Source organism: Heterocephalus glaber, unplaced genomic scaffold (assembly GCF_053883595.1).
Source record: "Heterocephalus glaber isolate CG9 unplaced genomic scaffold, H.glaber_assembly_v1.0 deba00001523, whole genome shotgun sequence".
Classification (NCBI taxonomy): Eukaryota; Metazoa; Chordata; class Mammalia; order Rodentia; family Bathyergidae; genus Heterocephalus; species Heterocephalus glaber.
In genome coordinates, this window is record NW_028258327.1 from 29,934,950 (window position 1) to 29,954,807 (window position 19,858).

The 19,858-nt window shown below is 38.6% G+C and overlaps 1 protein-coding gene across 15 annotated transcripts in view; it reads right to left on the bottom strand.

Moving 5' to 3' along the window:
* Positions 1–19,858, bottom strand: part of Pkhd1 (PKHD1 ciliary IPT domain containing fibrocystin/polyductin) — a 513,180-nt gene that overhangs the window by 330,841 nt on the left and 162,481 nt on the right. For all 15 annotated transcript variants that reach the window (XR_015441583.1, XM_087188170.1, XM_087188168.1 and 12 more), the window contains one exon: positions 3,603–3,815. Coding sequence is in view for 14 of the 15 variants with exons in the window: in XM_087188170.1 (XP_087044296.1) it covers positions 3,603–3,815 (213 nt within the window). In the remaining variant the exon portion in view is untranslated. The remainder of the gene's footprint in view (positions 1–3,602; positions 3,816–19,858) is intronic.

The window sequence follows — 19,858 nt, forward strand, 5'->3', positions numbered from 1 at the left end:
CAAGTCAGAGCCAGATTAGAATTCATCACTTCTCTCTCTGCTGAATGTCAGGAATCAAACCACAAAGGACCTTTTTTTAGGGGGCAGTGGCCTGCTTCTCACCGCATTAGGGCCTGGGAGGGTGGTTTCTGAGAATTTGCTTGTAACCACCCCCGGGAACAGAGGTTGTCCTGTGCTGAGAGCTGCTGTACCATGAGATAAAATCTCAAGGTATCTGTTGGCTGTGGGAACAGAACAGCAGGTGCCTGAGAGTGTTGCTACCTCGTGATCTCCAAGGATAAAGCCTCTCTCGCTTTGCTGGAGAGAGATAGGCCTGAAAATTAATAGGGAGAAACATCGCTAGGCAGAAAGGGAGGGCCCTGTGACAAATTTTGGAGATAAAAAAAGGCTCTCCCTGCTCTTAACCCTCTTTAAAATTTCCTCGCCCCTAAAAAAATAAGATTATTGGCACTGAATACTTAATTGCATTGGAAAAGAATAGAATCATAATTAGAAGAACTACCAGTAGTTGTGAGTCACCATGTGCTGGAGACTATGAAGTACATCATGACCCAAGAGTATGAAGGGGTGATGTGTTTGCTGGTTTCAGAGATCAGTTTGCCCAAGGTCATGGCTCATAAGCAGCAGAACTGAACTGATATTTGAGTCCCCAAATATCAACCACTAAAGCTAGTGAGTCTCCAAGTACAGCCAAGGGGCTGCCTGAATCAAATCACAGAGGGCCGCACTGAAATGCTCATTCTCAGGGCCCACCCCAGGCCCACTGAATAAGATTCTGGGGGTGGGACCTAGAAATCTAGACCCATAAACTCTCTCCAGAAGAGCCTATTGCACCAAAACTGGTGACTCTCCACACCACATTATCCTGAGAGGATGAGTAAGTGTTGGGTCACTAGGGACTTTCTGGATACAAGGCAGTGAATCAAGTTCTTCACAGCTTTACATATTTGACAGCAAAAGAAAATTAGTTTTTCTCTTTAGAGAAAACGAGAGAAGCCTGGGTGTCACCAGACCCACCTTTGGCCCTGGGAAAATGCCAGTGAAATTACGTAACGATTTTAAGCCTGATAGACCGCCGTGCCAGAGGGGAAATCTGTTTCAGACCCCAGGTGGTGAGGGACAGTGGGGGCAGGATTGATGGATGAGCCACACGTGGGCCTGTGTGTCTCTGACAGATATATCAGGAAAGGGATCCCTTTGGCCCTGATGCTAAGCTGACTTCTACATAACATCTCTTTCAAATGAATATGCCTCTGCAGCGTCATATCAGAGAGGCAAGAGCTTGATTCTGCCTGTGTTCCATATGCAAGTCCTATGGCTCATGTGAGATCCTAGTCACACCTGTGTGAGAAGGGGCTTAGGGAATGGGTTAAACAGCTATGGTTGGCAGGTCTGAAAATATAGGAGGAGAATATGGACAGGGATAGAGGAAGAGGAGGGAGAAGGCAGCAAAAAGGAAATGGAAAGGGGGGAGACAGAAATGAGAGAAGCAGAGGGAAAGGAGGTTTAAGTATCTACAACACCCCAGGGAGAGTAGCAACTTTTTTTAACTTTCAAAATTCTCAAAACACATTAGAAGTATCCATTTTGCTTTAATTGCCCCATATTAGCTATAAACAATGGCACTAAGTATTTACTTAAAACAAACGACAAAGTTTATTTAAAATACAGGTATATAAGTCTGTGCTTATGTACTTTTTAACTAATCTCTCATAACTTGAACATGAGAGTAAGAAGCAGTTACAATGAAAAGGGCAAAGTAAAAGAATTAGGACAGTTTCACCCCTCATTTGAGTTCCAGTTTCTAGCAGGAGTTGTACCATCAGCATTGTAGAGGACAACAGCATTGTAGAGGACATTGGCTCTTGAATCTGAGGAATCTCAGGTCCTTTGGATGATCAAGAGCCTAGACAAAACCCTGTTCCATGCCCTTTTGTTCTCCAGCTATTTTTGTCCCATGGGGTAAATGGCAAGACTGTGATTTGATGTCTTAAGTGACCATCAGTCTAGAGCACACACCTGAAGATCACTGCTATTTGTGAATGGACAGGAAATGCTCATGGGTCCTGGGCTACAAGATCAGCATAAGTCTGGCTGATTAAAGTAGGAAGAAAATAGACCTCTTTGGAAGGAGAATATGAAAATCAGTAGAGCACATTTTTGAACTTCTGCCCAATAGTTACTGAGTTTTTAAACCTTAAAAAATTTGACCTCCACTGTCTAGTTTAATTAAACACCCTAGGAAAAGATCTTGCTTCCTCTTATAATAAAACAAGAGAGGCCAGAATGTACTTTTGGTAAACAATGACTGAGACTCACAGTTTGTTATAGACAGAGCCTGGACAGAGAAAAATGTCAATCTCCTTAGCACACATCTAGAACAATCACTCTATAATAGGTGGGTTTTATTTTGTCATGCTAATACAGAAATGCCAATGTAGAAAACACCATGTTTTCTGGAAGTTGAGATATTAAGCCCACACTTTGATCTGCCTTTGGCACATGCTGTGAAACCAAAAGTATGCAAGTATCCACAGAAATATACACAACACTCATAATTTTTTCTTACATTGTCCAGTTGATCCTGGCACTCTTAGTAATTTCCCAAAACTTAAGAGTAAAAAGTCCATTTTGCAAAGTAGAATTAGGTGATCAGAAGGCAAATAAAGGTGAAGCAGAAAAACACTTTACCCTAATCACAGTTTTCTTCTAGTAATCCATAAACATCCAACCCATTTGTATGAGGATTCTGAGTCCAAATATAATTGAACTCTGTTCACAGCATAGTGATGGGGGAGGGAAGAGGCTCAACAATAACAACAAAATGAAGTTGACCTCATTTGATTTGTAATGCCAGGATATTACATGTAGAAAAACATTAGTGTATGCTAAGTATCAGTCAGTTTTTGCCAGGTTATGCTGCAATTACAAATTCAAATCTCATAGGCTTATAATAAGAGAAGTTCTAATTCTTTTTTTATTTTTTTTTTTTTTTGGTACTGGGGATTGAACTCGGGACCTTGCGCTTGCAAGGCAGTCAGCAGAACCACTGAGCTAAATCCCCGGTCCAAAAGTTCTAATTCTTTACCCATAAACAAGACTGCAGTCATCAGCTCTGCCACATGCTTTCTTAGTTTAGTTTCCCACATTGAAGGAACCACCCTAATCAGGGATAGGCTATTTTCAAGTGGAATAAAAGAGCAAAATGGCTAAAGCATCACAACTGTTAAAACTTCCACTGCCCATGCAATCTATCACTTCTCTTCATATGCCAATAATCAAAACAAGTCTATGGTTAAGCCCTCTCTCAGTGGGACAGGGAAGTATGTCCACCCACATAGAGCCTGAGCACCTGACAGTAGGCAAAGGCTCCAATCCTCTCCCAGGAAAAGGAAAAAATATTTGAGAGCCATAGCATAATCTGCCATAGGAACCATAACAATTTTATTTGTTGTTTAAGGAAATCATGTTATGCTCTAATTGACCTGTTGCCTCAGCAACTAATAGCCAGGTGTTTTTAAATAGTTTTATCAATTGCCATTGCTCAAGCATTTGTTAGACACAGCCCTATTTCATTTCTTCTGGTCAGTTGCTAAACTCACCGTGCAGTGAAAGAGTTCCATTCCTCACAGCCAGGAACTTGACGCCATAGGGAAAGAAGGGAGTAGAGTGGGAACTCCCATAGAGTGTGATCTGAGCTTTGCCTTGGAAGGGCTTGTCCTCTGATCCAATCCGGAGCTCTCCACCATCAGAAACAAGGATGGCATGGGCCCTGAGCTCAATAGGTCCTGGACCCATGAAAACCAGCTTGCCTCCTAACGGACAAAAAGAAAATGGTCAGTTTCTAGGAGGATGAGGCTCCCAGTTACAATGTGATCTTGACAGTTCCAATGTCTGATGAAAACTCCTTCATTTACATGCTCATTCTGGCTTTTAGACTTATTTTATCTGGCACTCATTTCTAGAAGCACAACAGGGTCTCCAGGACACCCAGGGGTAGAAGCCCGTTTAGGTTAGATATTAATATTCACTGAAGCTTTGTTTATAGTATTTTTGTGACAATAATCTAAATGACTAACAGTTTAGATCTGGCTAACTAAGGGATGAGAAGGCTACTAACTTCACCATTTAGCAACAGATTAAAGCAGTTTATAAAATTAAGCTTAGAAAGACAGAGAAAGAAGTTCACAAGAAATATGGGTAGAAGAAAATGTGCCAAAACTATGAGAATTAAAAAGAAAAGTCCTAGAAAATTAGGGATAACATCATGGCATTTGTAGCATTTTAACTGGCCTCATGATTATACTTTCTTTTGGCATTAGATTCAAATTTCCCTGATGGCTCTTCCTTGTTTGGAAGGGGACTGCCAATCAAGACTTCTTGTCTGACCAAAGCCTGGGTCATATATTAATGTTTCAAAGGGAATCCAGAGCAAAAAGAAAGACAGGAAATGTTCAGATCCAGTAGCAGCATTCTAATGAGCCTATGCAGAGTTCCTGCTTCTGGTGCCCCACCTGCTAAACCCCTCATCTCCGATGCCCTGGTTTCCATTTGTTTCTGCGCCTAATTTCCATTGATTCAATAAGCTACCCAATACTTTCCCAATACACTTCCTATTTCCAAGAATAGTTTATTTCTATCATATATAACCAAATAACCTTAACAGATTCAGATACTATTCTGCACTAATGTCCAAATTTTCTGTAACACAGGAATATAACTTTATAATAAAAGTATTTTATGACATAAGAGTAATTAAATATTAAAAGAATATTTTCATCTTTATAATACCTTTCTTTAAAAGAATTTAGAATATTTACATTTCACATGGAACATTCTCAATCATGTCAAAAGCTACTCACATAAGCCCTATGACCTGGGTGAGTTATTAAATCTCTCTCCTGGCTCTGACTCTTTTTTAGAAATGCCACACTTTAGTCTTCCACCCTATAACAAAGCAGTCAGAGTTGTGACTGTGTATGGGAAACTCCAGCGGTCCTTTTTTCCATACCCTAGATTAGTTTCCCATTGGCTCACAGTGCATGTCAAAGTCGTTACACTGGGCTACAAAAGGCCCTCATGAGTTGCCACCCATCCACATCACCTTGGCCACATCATCTTTTATGACTATTCTGACATGGTCCCATTCTGGTATGGTGTGCATAGATTTCTCTCGCAAAACTCACATAGAAGTTTATTTCTTAAGGTCTTATGTCAATCGTATTAAGAGGGTGGAAATTTAATCCAATTACAGTGTTTAGAAATGGATCTTTTGGGTTGCATTATCAGGACAAGAAATGCACATGACCCTATCCTACAAAGATGTAATGCAGCCTACTGTGTGCGGGGCGAGGGGCGGTGCTCACAAAGGCCTGTACCATGCTGTTTGGACTTCCAGCCTCCAAAACTGTGAGCTAAAATAAACTGTTTTATAAAATAACTTGCCTCGGGTTTTATACAGTTGGCCAATACCTGCTCCAGACACAATGACCTGCCTGTTTTCAAACAGGCCTCAAAATCTGTAATATGCTCTTCTTCTACTTAGAATGCTCTTTTGTCAGACATTCATGTATCTCGCTCCCCCTTGTGAACTCCTCACTGAGACCTTCCCGCTCCAATGTATATAAATAGCATTTTTGAGCCTCTTATCATATATATTTTTCCATAACATTTGACCACAGGCACTTTCCATATTTACATGTCTAATACCCAAGCCCCTCACCATTGGTAATAGTCACCAGATATTTACTTGGACTAGATCCCTTGTGAGACCATTAAACCATAATGACATACCCCATTTAGATGTCCACGTTCCCCCTCTGTAAAATGTGCCTGATCAGACTTCCTTCCTCAGAGAATTGTGGTGACACTAATTAAAATAATGCTTATAGAATACTTGTCTAGGGTCTGAAACCTAATGGAGATGCTGCAATGGTGACTGTTGCTATCACACTTAGCATCTACGGTGACCCCAACACCACCAAGATCTGCTCACTTGCTACACTTCCCCCATCACATTAACACTTCTGCCAAGCTATAGGCTCAATACCAAAGCAATAGCACTCTCCTTACTAGACTACCAAAATCCACTAGAAATTTCAACTTTAATTTTCCCTTCCATTGTCATTGCTCCTAGAAATGCAGTTAAAAAAAAAAAGTGAATCCCACTGTGAACAAGAAGAAAGGTGACATGTGCTGCATCTATATATGTTAACAAAAACTCTTTAGCACACTGACACATGGCATTAATGTCCTAACTAATCATACCCAACTTGTCGACCATGGATTTGTATGGCATTCCAACTCTGAAACATTTGAGGTCTACACCTCTTAGGATGCCATAAAATGTTCATTAGATATGAACAGAGACAGGAACTTTATGCTTTCCCAACACCAACTATGCTGCAGTGAATTTAGAATTCCACTTGAGAAAGATATATTCATGCTCAAACATTCAAATAAGACTACATGGAAAACTAGAGAGCTAGAAATTGTTAGGCACTTACCATGTGCCTAAGCTACAGGTACTTTGTCTGAAATGACCCTGGAGCCCAGCCCCTAATTCTGTATTTATATATATTATATATTGTTCATATTATATTATATATACACACATATATATATAAGCACGCCATTCTATATTTCATAGAGTAGAATCTGGGCACAGAGCAGCTCATACTTCTTCCTGTCCAGGAGTGGCAGAGCCAAGCCTTGCAACTCAGGCCACCTGACAGAAAATCTCATATTTTATCCATTTCCACAAACCCTTCTTGGTAGTTTTTTTATTAATTAGGGTTGTTTTCATAGCTACATTTAAGGAAAAACATGTGTTAACCTTAGTAAGTTTGCCTATGGCTTGTTTATATATGGTTTATTTTAATTTTGTGAATGGAGATATACCTCCCCTCATTCCAGAAAGGATTGAAGCAGATTACAAGGATTAGTAGTAAATATATAAACCTGGGTTTTGGCCCTTGTGCCATTAAGCAAAATATTAAATACACTGAGACAAATTGGTAGAAATTTGAACACATCATTTACTGACAGGAACTAATAGTGATGCTGATGAAAGAAGAGGAGTTCAGCCCAAGGAAAATGAATGATTCGTGTTGTCAAGGGTGCTATAAACAGGGCTGATTAATATGGTCATCGTTAACCCCTGCTAACACGCAACCCCTCTTCACCCTATCAGTGGAAAATCTACATACATCTACGTAATTTAAGAGAGCATGATGAGGAATTCTGCTATTTTTGCCTAAAATTATTTAAAGTTATAACCAAAGTAAAAGCTTCTCTGTATGAAAGAATCTAGAACTAGTTCATCTATCTCTGTGCAAAGTTCTCAAGTTTTCTATCCTCACACTTTATTAGCTTAAAATAAATATACATGGGCTGCTTCACAGGACAGTTACTTGAATACAGGAGGACAATTGAAGGACTTTCTTTCTCCACTTTACAGAGCTTAGCCCCATTTCTGAAAGCTAAAATAAAGAGCAGGGCTGAAATCAGCCTTTGGCTCTGACCCGTAAATTGCTTGTTACGAATTTCATGAAAGCTGACTATGTCCCACAAGTGACCTTGAGTAATTTTATAAAAATCAATCAACCATCATTATTGTTACTTCCCCTCTAAAATAAATAAATGAACATAGCTTTTTACATGTAATCACTTCTTTCCATTAAACATCTCTTTTATTTCTTTTCAAGGGAAGTAAAAGAGACTTTTAGCAGCTAGCTAATGTTTGCAAAGTACATCAAAACCTACTTCTGACTAACCCTCCAATTAACCAACCTCTATAATGACCACAAAATAACTTGTTGTGTTTTTTAAGAAAACAAACACAGAGTTCTAACTATTTTTCCTCCACAGAAAAAAAATAGAGAGCATATTTTATCATATAATAATACTCTTCAAAAGATCTGGCTACCCCTGCTGCCTTCAACTCTTTCATTCTACTCTTTTGAATCCTCCCTGGTCAATCCTTACCCTGATTTTTCCACCTAAACTATTCTGGTTGAAGTCACATGTGGCAGCCACATTGGTGAATCCGTGTTCCTAGTGGCCATCATGACCATTGGTCACTCTTTTCCTGAAACCTCTTCCCCTCACTTGTTCACCCCTCAATCTTCTGGATGGTCTCCCACCTTCCAGGTGGCCCCTTCTCAGCTACCTGTCAGATTTCTCTGATCATCCATACCACCAGCACTTAGTGTATCTGTAGACATGACCCTCTCGCCACTTTTTTATCACTATGCACACTGCTTTGTTGTCCCATCTTGCCTCAAGATTTTTAAACACCATTGTATCTAATTGCTGATGAATCCCAAATGTGTATCTTCAAGCTTGACCTCTGGCCTCAGCTTGAGATTCATATGCCAATTACATGTTCAACACCCCTGCCTGGATGTCTCATGAGCTTCTGATCAAAGGTTAAACTCCTCCGCTTGCTGCGCAGATATTCTTGTAGTCCTTCCCATCTCCGTGAATGGTTAACTCCATCCTTCTAGTTGTTCAGTCTGAAAACAGTAGAGTCAACTTTCACTCTCACCCTATAACCAATTCATCAGAAAATTTTATGCATTCTACCTTCAAAATTTCTCCATGATCCAACCACTGTTCACAACCTCCATATATACATTGGTGTTTAAATTATTCTCCTCTCAGCCCTGGATTATTGTAACAGCCTCTTAACTAAGTTCCCTGCTTCTGCCCCCACCAGACCTCAGGCCCAGCACTCAAAACAGCACCAAGTGTTGTTAGTTTTCCTTTTAAAATAAACCATATCATATCATCTCTCTGTTCAAAATCCTCCAGTGGCTGGCATCATGTTCAGAGTGAAAGCCTGCCAACCGCTTTAGGGTTTAGCCTCTGCTCAGGCTCCCTCTATTTTCCTCATTGCTCCCAACACTCCCACCATGCTGACATGCTTTACTCCCCCTACCTCACAGCTTTTGCCCTCACTGTGCAAATCCTCCTAGTCACCCCTTCCCAACGTGTGTTCCCTACCCTCCTCTCATTGCATCATGCTCTGTGGTACTAAGGATGTCTAATCAAACTATAATTCATTTACTTACTGTTTCCCTCAGAGAAGAAAACGCCATAAGAGCAAGATTTTGATCTATTTTTTTCCACAGTAATAATCCATGGGCCTAGAACAGTGCCTGGCACATGGGATACATGGTAAGTGATCACTAAATATTTGTCAAGAAAATAGGAGATGAAGCTATGGAAGTAAATGAGTTTTTGCAAAGAGGACAGGTAGATTGAGAACAGAAGAGAACTATGAGAGGAACAACATCACTAAATATCCACATCTAAAGACTAGAGCAAGAAGAAGTAGCAAGATTGTTGAGGGTGTTAGATGAGTTGGAAGAAATCTTAGCAGCTTGCAGGAGAAGATTTAAGAGTTGAAAATATGGTAATGAGGGTGTCAAATCCTTAATGTCATGTTTAGGAAGATTAAAGCCTCAGAGCCAGTGTGCAGGGCCAAGGAGTAAATGTTGGGTAATAAGTGAATCCAGGAAGACTGATTCCTCTGTAAGGAGAGGAAAGGTGAGAGGTTGAACATGACCTAGGCAGGTATCTGAGGACCACAGCTGATTGATCTATATCACCAAACTAGATAATGCGTTTACTCAAAGCATTGAACTACCTAAATTTTGAGATGTAAACTATCCAATTTACTTACCTACACTGACTAACCTTCATTCAGTTTTATTCCCATAAAACTTTCAGCAGCCTGTATCTCATTACTTTTCAACTGTAAATAGTCCCAAGTCAATAATCAGAAGCCTGTGGAATTGCCTGCCCATGGTGAACTGTAGATGATCATTCATTCAGGATGGACAGATACTACCTGTCTCAATGCAGAGTGCTGGCTAAGTGACCTGGGCAGAGCTGGGCCACATGGCCTCCCCTTACTCCACTGTGCTGCTTTAGGGGTGGGAGCTGGGCAAAGGAGAGGAAGACGAGAGGGGATCCACATTTAGAGAAGGCAGCCACAGCCTGCAGCCCTCATTCTGATGGGGATGCAAACAGTTTCCTTTGTTGGCAAGATCCGGATTAGACTTGTGCCTGATTCACTGGAGCACAGCCTCAGAAGCCTTCGAGGTGGGCTTGTCCCCGGCTACAGAGGCGGAAAATCAATTTGGCTGGCAAACGAGAGCCCCCAAGAGCTCAGTCCACGCGCCATAATCCTATCCACTAGCAGTTCAGGAAATAGATGCCTGAGCCCTCACATATTCATGGGGGGTGTGAAGCATAAATCAGGCTTTAAGGAATTGGGGGCAAAGGGAATGGACGCTCTGCCTGGCTACTAATTAATCAAGCACAGACCACCTAACCCCAGCAACCTGGGACAGAGCTGTGCACACAGGTAGGCCAGGGCTGCTGCTTCTGTGCTTCCCATTTCTTTTTCATTTCAATTAAAATAGATATTGGGTGAAATTTTCCCCTTTAGCTGATGCTGCTTATGCATCTCCCTGTTCTTCCTTTAATTAAAAACATGCTTATTGCAATACTTGCCAGAATCACTTTAAGTGTATTTTAATTGTAATGTCTCTGCCTGATTAAAAAAAGAAAATATGAACTAGAAAGCATTTGCAAAACGTTCTCAGGATGCAGGAAAAGAATCATACACCTCCCCAGAATGGAAGCCACACACTAACTCCTTAATTAGCCTGGTACTGCATTCAAGTGGGAAACAGCAAAGAAGAAAATATATATACATACATATATATATGAAATAAAGGCATTGACTCAAAGCCACAAACAATAGCAGTTTGGAAAAACAGTTTTCATCAGCTCAGATTTCCTTGGCAGGAGAGAGAACTACATCCAACTGAAAATGCCATGCCCGTGATCAGCCCATTCTGTGCAGCCAGCCTAGTTTCCACTGTTCTTCGCAAGGGATCACACAGCCTTTGGGAAAAGAGCAGCTGGGCCAGGTTAATTGCCTTCCAGTTCTGACAATTCTACAGGGTTCTGTTTATTGTTTTAGGCTGTTCTCAAACTTGAGCACATACCAGAATCACCTGGAAATCTTACAACACAGCTGAGGGGGCAGGAAAGGCTCACCCAAAGAGTCAGTTTGCTCTGGGGCTCAGAAATGTGTGTTACGTACAAGTTCCCAGGCTACACTATTGACTCTCATGTTCTACTGTACATAGGTAAATTAAGTGATTGTGCTATGGACTCAGTGTTCATAGTCTTGTGATGCTTGCCATCATCTAACCCAGTTAAGAAGTAATAAGCCTGTAATTATGGATTAATTCCATTAGTCATTCCACCAACATTTACTGTTATTGTCCTGTCCTTCTGCTGGCAGCTGAAGTAAAACTGTTAAAAAAAACAAAACAAAGCAAAAAAACCCAGTTTTTATTCTAAATGGTCACAGTGATGTGGAATTTTGTTCCAGGTAAAAGGAAATACCCTAGTTTTAGTGAGGTGGCCTACTTTACAGATAACTGAGAGAGCAGATGAAGGTTACAAGTCAGATTATTACTTTTTTCTACAAGATATAAAACTCATTAAGTTAATCTGGTAATAGAACTAACTCTATACTAACTGAAAAATATAGACGTTTGTGGAAGAAAAGTTATATAGAAATATTTTTAAAAGTCATACACAGCTATAAATAAGTGTATCTGTCATTAGTGCTGTTAATAATTATTAACTAAATCTTGATTTTCTTTCTATACCCCGAAAATTCTTACATTCTTTTACCAACAGGGCTTCTTTCATTTAAGTGCTCAGGGCCGAAGCTATTCCATGGCTGTCTAAAATGCCAGTTAAGCTTTCAGAAAGAAAACTGTTTCTAAAGATAAACAAAAAAAGACTTAAAAAACCCTATTTTCCCCAACATCTGCATTAAGCAGATAAAAATCTCCCTAGCTACCAAATTCATTCAAATAATACTCTTCCTTCTCTTTATCAATGTTCCTTTAGCTCTGACCCAATCACATCTCTGATCAGCCTACAATTGGATAGACTTCTCTCAGCAGACTTTTTTGGAAGGTATCAAATATAATTATTTTCTGAGTACTGTAAACACAATTAGGCTATAACATAATAGCATTAGATATTTCTTATGGTACTTTTTTTAAATTGAGACTATCTCCTACCTTTACCTGGCCCCAGAAATATTATACGTGACGCGAGAAACAATAGTAATGAAATGTTCAGTCTCCAATACATTTTCATCTGCACAAGAATCCCAGATTTCTAGCTCCATTTCCAGTCTCGCTAAATAGGATCTAGGGATCATTAATCATGAAATGAGACAGGTAAGGAGAGACCAAGTCCTGAAGGATTCTGTAAGCCATATTAAGTTTAGACTTGAAATTAAGGGCTAATGGAAAGCCAATGAAGGGTTTTAAGTAAGGAAGCTTGAAACATTTATCTTTCATTACTGAAAATATTAAAGCTTCTGTGCTAGGAAGAGACTGGTCCCTTTTGGTAGCCTTTTTCATATTACAATATACAAGTTGTCAAGATATAAAACTGTAAATTGTTAAATATCTGTCTATCTGTCTGTCTGCCTATCTATTGAAAGCATGTCTTTTCTCACAGCAATGACTTATCTTTCATTTAAGGCTAATCAAGTGTGTCTGGGCCTGTTCTCTGGAGGTAAATAATGTAAGTCATTGTCTGGTTGGGGAAAATAAGGGGTTTCAGAGCCAAGTGCCCCCCACGTTAAAAAGCCTTTGTCTCTGATCTCCTGATATACAAGGAGTAAATGAAATTGGTCCCTGTCTGGACTGACCCACTAACATTTGAGGGTACCAGGAAGATCTCTAATTATATAGAAATTCACAACTAACATTAATCTGCCTCGTTAGGTCAGAAACTCATTCACTGGTTTATTAATTTAACAATTACTCAACTACCTATTACATGGGACATGATGGCACTGACCATACAAAGGTAAGCAGAAACAGACCTGGCCCCTACTTTCTTAAGCTTATAGCCTCGATCTCCATAAGCTTCTCCAAAGGTAGAGGGAAGGAAAAGACATATTGATGTTATATTTGTGAAGAACTGAATATAACAGTAAATTAAGTTCGTAGGCAATTAAAATCCTATCAATAATCCACTTAGCTTTGGATAGAGGCAAAGCCTCTTCCCAATAAAATAAGTAACACCAACTTGCTAGCAAGAAAGTCCTGACACATGGAGGAATACAAGGTAAAAGAGGAAAAAATGGATTTCAAATATACTCAGTTTAATTCTTCATGATTCTGCATCAAGCTTCCCCTTTGGATAAGTACAGGCTGACCCCTTCCTGAGCACAATGCTTGGAATGATAGGAAGAAAGTTTACTCACTCCTCTTCTGGTCTTCTTCCACATGGCTACACACAGAAACAATCTTATCATTCATTAGAGGCTTCTACAGGCCACTTTCTTACTACAGAGGGAAGGGGAGCAGAGTCACTTTCATTTTGTATTTTGATTCAAAGATAAGAAGCTTTGCCCAAAGTTAACTGAGAATCTGTGACTGCCTCAAATTTGAACTCAAGCTCCATTAGCTTACCAAAATGCCACCAACCTTGTATTATCTGTAGGTAATCATTCCATCCCCTGCCTTGAGGATAATTGTGTTTCAACTAAGAAAAGAGGAAATTCAATATTTTACCTTCTTTGGAAGATCAATTATTTTAATTTTATTATTTTAAATTTTGCAACCATTTTTACAAAACCTCTCATGTGACCAAGATATTCAACAGTTACAGTAGGAAGCATTAATGCAGAACATTTAATTTTTATCAAAACTCTTGCCTGTTTTCTGATGGATTTTTTTCTGTAGGCATTTTTTCTGTAGGCATCTAAGTGACTCACACAGGCCTGATGACAGAGAGGCACAATGATACCTTGGGGAAGCCCTTTTTCCTAGTGTTCCTAGATAACTGCTTTGTAAAGTGTTACCTGAGGCACATCTCCACTGAATCTGAGGCTAGTTTGGTGGTAACTAGGAATAGCGATGTACATAATCCCTGGAATAAAGACTGCCTGGGTATAGCACTTGGTGCCTCACCCTGAAGTCTTCATACCCTTCCAAAGCTTGAAGAAATTCAACAGTGAACCTGACAGTGGGTCAAGAAAAGATGTTTCATCTCAATAAATCAAGAATATGCATTTACCTACTATAGAAACCTCAGGTGTAACAGAAAGATCCAAGTGTCCTTAAAACTGAACTAAAGCAAGAATCTAAAGAAAACAAGACCACTTTCCAAACTGCAGAAGCAAATCATGCTGCTGCCATGAAGTCAAAGTAACAAAAAGAATGGAAGCAAACTAAAACAGAAAGGTTCTGCTACTCCTACCTGGGTATCCCCTCCCTGTCTCACAATGGAAAGAAGAACGCTTAAATATGCACACTGAACATAGCATGGGCAAAAGAAATCCATGCTCTTTATTACTCAGCTAATTCTTTCAGTAATCCAGTTTACTTTATATACAGAAGCAGCCACTATCTGTAAATAAAATTGTAAGTTAGGCCTGATAGTCAGCCTTCTCTTCTGTTATCTCTGAGAATGCAAAAGAAACAATTAATATTTCCTGAGTCTTTACTCTATCCTCATTTAATAGTCAAACTTCCCATATGAGATGGTCCACACATTGTAATACTGCCACAAAAAATAAACAATACATGCTAGCTACTTTTTAATTGTTGCTGTCATTATAATTAGGCATTTCCAAGTGAGGAGAAACCGGAGGTGTGCAGAGGGTCTCTGTTTCCCCAAGGTCACAGAGAGGGTATGTGCTGAAGCCTAAATTCACAGTTGGTTCTTTCTGGCTCAAAAGCCTGCCAAGCATTTAACTGCCTTGGTATATGCCAGTAGACCAAGAAATAGAAAATCACATTAAAGGGAACCAGTGCACTATTAAGCAGCAGTAGAGACTGGAAACAAGTTTCTGCGCAAGCATTTTAAAGCAATGGCGTTGTGAGTGGTGAGAAACTACAAAATGTCTTTCTCTTTCATTGTTTATATTTAAGATATACAACATGCTCTTATATATAATATATATAGTATATATATTATATGTAGTGATGACAATAGTCAAGGAAATTAACATGTATCAACTCAGTTATCATATGTTGTATGTATATATGTATGGGTAGGAGGAAGAGAGAAAGAGGAGAAGAGAGAGGAGAGAGAGATATTTATAATCTAAAACTTTAACACCAGTGGACAGTTCTTCCTCCCATAATGACTCTTTACTATTCGTTATCTATAAGTCACTTCATGTCAAGTTAACTTTACCAGATCAGAAAAAGATTCATTGCTTCATTCAGGAAATATAAATGCGACCTCACTACAAACTGTAGCCCAAGATCCTTGCCTGGGATGCACAATGCTCTGTCAGGAGGGGTAACATTCCTTGTTACTATGACTCATTATAATTACTTGTAATAAAAATAATATATTTTAATTCAGGAATGCCTATTGCCATTGGGCATCTTAACATAAAAGAACAAAAAATATAATTGACAAAATCAAGGCAATATGCCTATTTGTACACCAGCTTATTAGTATTAATTGATTAATTCTCTTCTGTTTATAGTACCCCTAAAATATTTTTTAAAGAGAGGGAGAAAGAGTAGGAGGGAATACCTAAAGATAATAAATAGATCAATGTTGGATCTTTCTCTAATTAAAGTAAAAAAATAATAAATATAGCTAAATCTTATATCATGATGACAAAAATATCTTGCATTTGTCAATAAAATTCGAGAATTGGTATACATGGCATCATAAATAATGGTGAAAACCTTTATTTCTGGTGCTATTTTCCAACCACCACAAAGAAATGTACAATCCTTTCCACTATATAACTCACATGTATAAGAAAAAATGTAACTCTATTTGAAAGTTGGAAATATGAGTCATGCACAGACAGTTCAAGATTCTTGAAGACTCACAAGTGAAAGTTTTAGTTTCCTCGATTTCAGAGCCTAGTTCTCTACATAAACAGAAAATAATATAGAGAATATGTTTTTTCATAAAGCAGTTCCAAATGTACTTCGTAGGTGACCTAGTTTCAGTTTTATTTAGCATTAATCCTTTCAAAGTACATCTACTTCCTGTAGAATGCATTCTGTATAACATAAAAATAGCCAAGAATGAACTTCCACCATAATTCCTTTTATTTTGTGGGTTAAAATCTTTTGAAGAAATTATTTCTGGACTTGAAATTTCTCATGCTTTATCTCAGCCTGTGTACATAATCACAAGAATAAAGAAAATTCCACTCAGTTATTTTTCTGATCCGATGAATGGATATGAAAAAGACAGGCAGTAACACATCCAAAGAGTGAATTGCTGTTGGTGATGATGATGATAATTACTCAATCTCATATTTGAATAGGGCTTTCACACATATTATAGACCATAAAAGATATTAGAGGTTGAGACTTATACTGTATCAACCACATATTTGAGAATTGGGATTCTTCATCATAAAAGCATTCTTCAAATGACTTTCAGAAATGAAAAATAACTTAGCAATGAATTTCATGTTCCTAAGAACTCATAATGATATGTATGGTCATATAAGTGTGTCAAGTGTATCTTAATTATATTGTGTGGGAATAGAAATGAACATGTACATATTTGTTAGTGTATGCATGTATATACATATGAGATATACATACGAGTATACATATGTGTGAGCATGGGTATGTGTATGTGGAGAGGTGTGTGTCACTGAGAACAGCAAAGGATGGTGAAAGTAAATTAATTGAGAAAACAATATTTAAAAGAGAAAGGATTTTTTAAATATATGTATTGTTTCATCTGGTAGCTGACTTCTTTCTGTACCATTTACTTGTCCATTCATTCAATAATCAACATATAATTTTGACCTCTCCCTCATCATATGCCAGGCACCATTCTAGACCCTGAAGAGAAAATAGTCTATAAATTAATGAGTTCTTTTCCTCTCTGAGCTTATTTTAGTAGAGAAGACAATAAAAATACATTTGTAATATGTCATTTGATCATAAGAACTGTGAAGAAAAGTAAAGTAAAACAAAAGAAAAGAGAATAATGGGGAGTGGTTGTAATTTGGAAAAGGTGGCCACCAAGCCCTCTCTGACACACTTACAGGGAAAGCCCTCTCATACTTTCTCAAAGTAAAATAGAATAAGAGAGTCAACCACATAAATCTGGAGGACAAATATCTCAGGCAAAGGACATTATAGGCAAAGGTCCTTAGGTGGGCATATTTGTAGAAGAACTGAAACAGAGTGAATAAAGAATGCAAGGTTAAAAGAAGGAATTGGAGGTTAAATTATAGAACTTTGAATTTTATTCCTCATGAGATCAGAAGCTATTAGAGGGTTTTTAAGAGAGTAACAAGATCCGACCTATTTTTAAAGGGCATAAACTATGAAGTGTTAGAATTTATAGCATATAGTATAAAAGCCAAATACCAATGACTTAAACACATGAAGTCTTGTCTTTCTAACAAAAATAAATGCAGTTTGAAGTGGGCAACCAACATGGCAACTCCAAAGTCCCCTAGTCTCCTGGGTTCCCCTACTCTGTTGCTTCTTTATTCTTAACAAGTAACATCATGATCTGAAATGTGGCTGAAAACTTAACTGCCACATGTGCATACAAGGAAGTAGAAAAGAAGAAGATGAAGAAGAAGGAGGAGAAGGAGGAGAAGGAGGAGGAGGAGGAAGAGGAAGAGGAAGAGGAGGAGGAGGAAGGAGGAGGAGGAGAAGAAGGGGAAGAGGAAGAGGAGGAAGAGGAAGAAGAGGAAACAAATATACTTCCTACCTGGTTAGCTGCACTTTAGAGAATTTCCCTGATATCCTACTCAGCATTCCTCTTATATTTCATTGCTCAGCTTTTAGCTGCAAGACTATGTCTAGCTACAAGGTAGGCCAAACAATATAGCATTTAAACTAAGTGTATTGCTGCAGCAAATGAAAACAGGATTCTACTTATGAGGAAGACAAAGAACTGGAAACACTGGAACCAATTTAGAGGCAATTTGTAATAGTCTAGGCCAAATTATGTGGGTTAACACTAGATTGATACCGATGGAAGTGTTGATATATGGAACATATGTTAAAGTGCCAGCCAGCAGGAGTCATTGATGGGATGGTCACAGTATGTGAGAAAAAGAAAGAAGCATACGATGCCTCTGATGTCGCTGACCTGAGCCACTGGACACAGTCTTAATAACTGAGAGGGGTAGTTCCTTAAACTTTGATTTTGTGCAAACATTGATGTTTATATGACCAAAACATGCCTCAGATGCAAACGATCGTCTCTCCATCCTGTCTATGATCCACCTGTAATCCCACATCCTTGACATCTCGATTACTCCAGTCTACATCCTGCCTCACTGTGGCCCCACCTATTTTAGAACTAGAAATCATATGTCTTTGTTTACTTACCAGTGATTTTTTTCTTTAATCATTTTACATATTATTGACATTGTTATTCCTCATTTTTTCTTGTACTGCAGAGTTCCTATGCCATTTAATAAGAATTCTCAAATTATCTGATCTGTGTCACTTCTCTGTTCTCATTATTTCTGGAAGCTGTAACCCATATCTCTATGACAAAAGTCTCAGCGTTTCTCTCTTGGCAAGCATGCTCCCTTCCCAACACTCCTATGTGCTATTTGTACAGAATCTCTTATCCACTGCTTCTCTTCACATTCCTACCAGTCATCCTCCTCTCTGGGAGAAAGAGGAGATCCTGCAGACAACTACCCCTGCTCTCCACAGGATGAGGGTTGATCTTTCCAAGCACAGCTCACTTCTTCTAAATAAGATGACAGTAAAATATTACCTAACCCAGGAATATTAAGAAAAACCACTACTGAAGACAATGCATTTGAATCTTTCAGATCTTAAAATTTCTAGGGGTGAGGAGCTACATATATACATCACCCTGCCTTTCTCTCTCCTTCTAATGTGCCTCCAATCCCTCTTCACTGTCTTTGTTATCTTGTTCTATCAACTCCATTCCTTGACTGAATGCAGTTGAAGTAATAATACATCCAGAGATTATTTAACCTAAGACTTTGAGCTGGGAAATTTCTCCCAAATGGTTGTAGCAAAATAAGGTCAAGAGCTTTGTACACCTGAAGGGTACCCCATTCCCCAGTATAACTTATCTCCTATGGGAGAGCACAGGTTATACTTCACAATAGAATCTTTTTCTGAGATGAGGCTTTGTGTACATAATTTTCCTTTGTCATCACAAGTCCTTATGTAGTTGACAGCTGTCAATAGATCAACATCCCCCATGGCTACTAGTTGTGCACACACACACACCACATCACACTTACAGGGCAAAAGTCCAAGCTGACAGACAAATTTTCTCCTAAAGAATGCTAATTAACTGATTGTACTAAAAACTTCTCATTGTTAGAGAAAAAAAGTTCCTAAAATTTAGAATGACAAAAGTGCCACATCAGAAAAATTTGATTCCATCTTTAAGAGACAGGTATTAAAATTATATGAGTTTATTCTATTCAAAATATCTTATTTTGTTGCCATGTCTTTAACAAGAGCAAATGTTTGTGTTAGCTGTGTGAGGTATAGTAAAAAAAAAAAATACGGTGAATGTTTACATTTTTTAAATTGTTACAGTAAAAGACACATTGCTATTAATCTCCCTCAAAATACTCCCACTTGCTTAGAACACACTTTTGATGTCATTCTTGCCACTTTCTGAAGCAATTCTGGAAATCCTCCTTCATGAGTGTCTTTAGGTGTACTGTACCGGTTGCCTCCATCTCCTGAATTGATTCAAAGCATTTACTTTCCATGGTTATTCTCACCTTGAGGAAGAGGCAGAAGTTGTACCACGCCAGATCCAGTAAATAAGG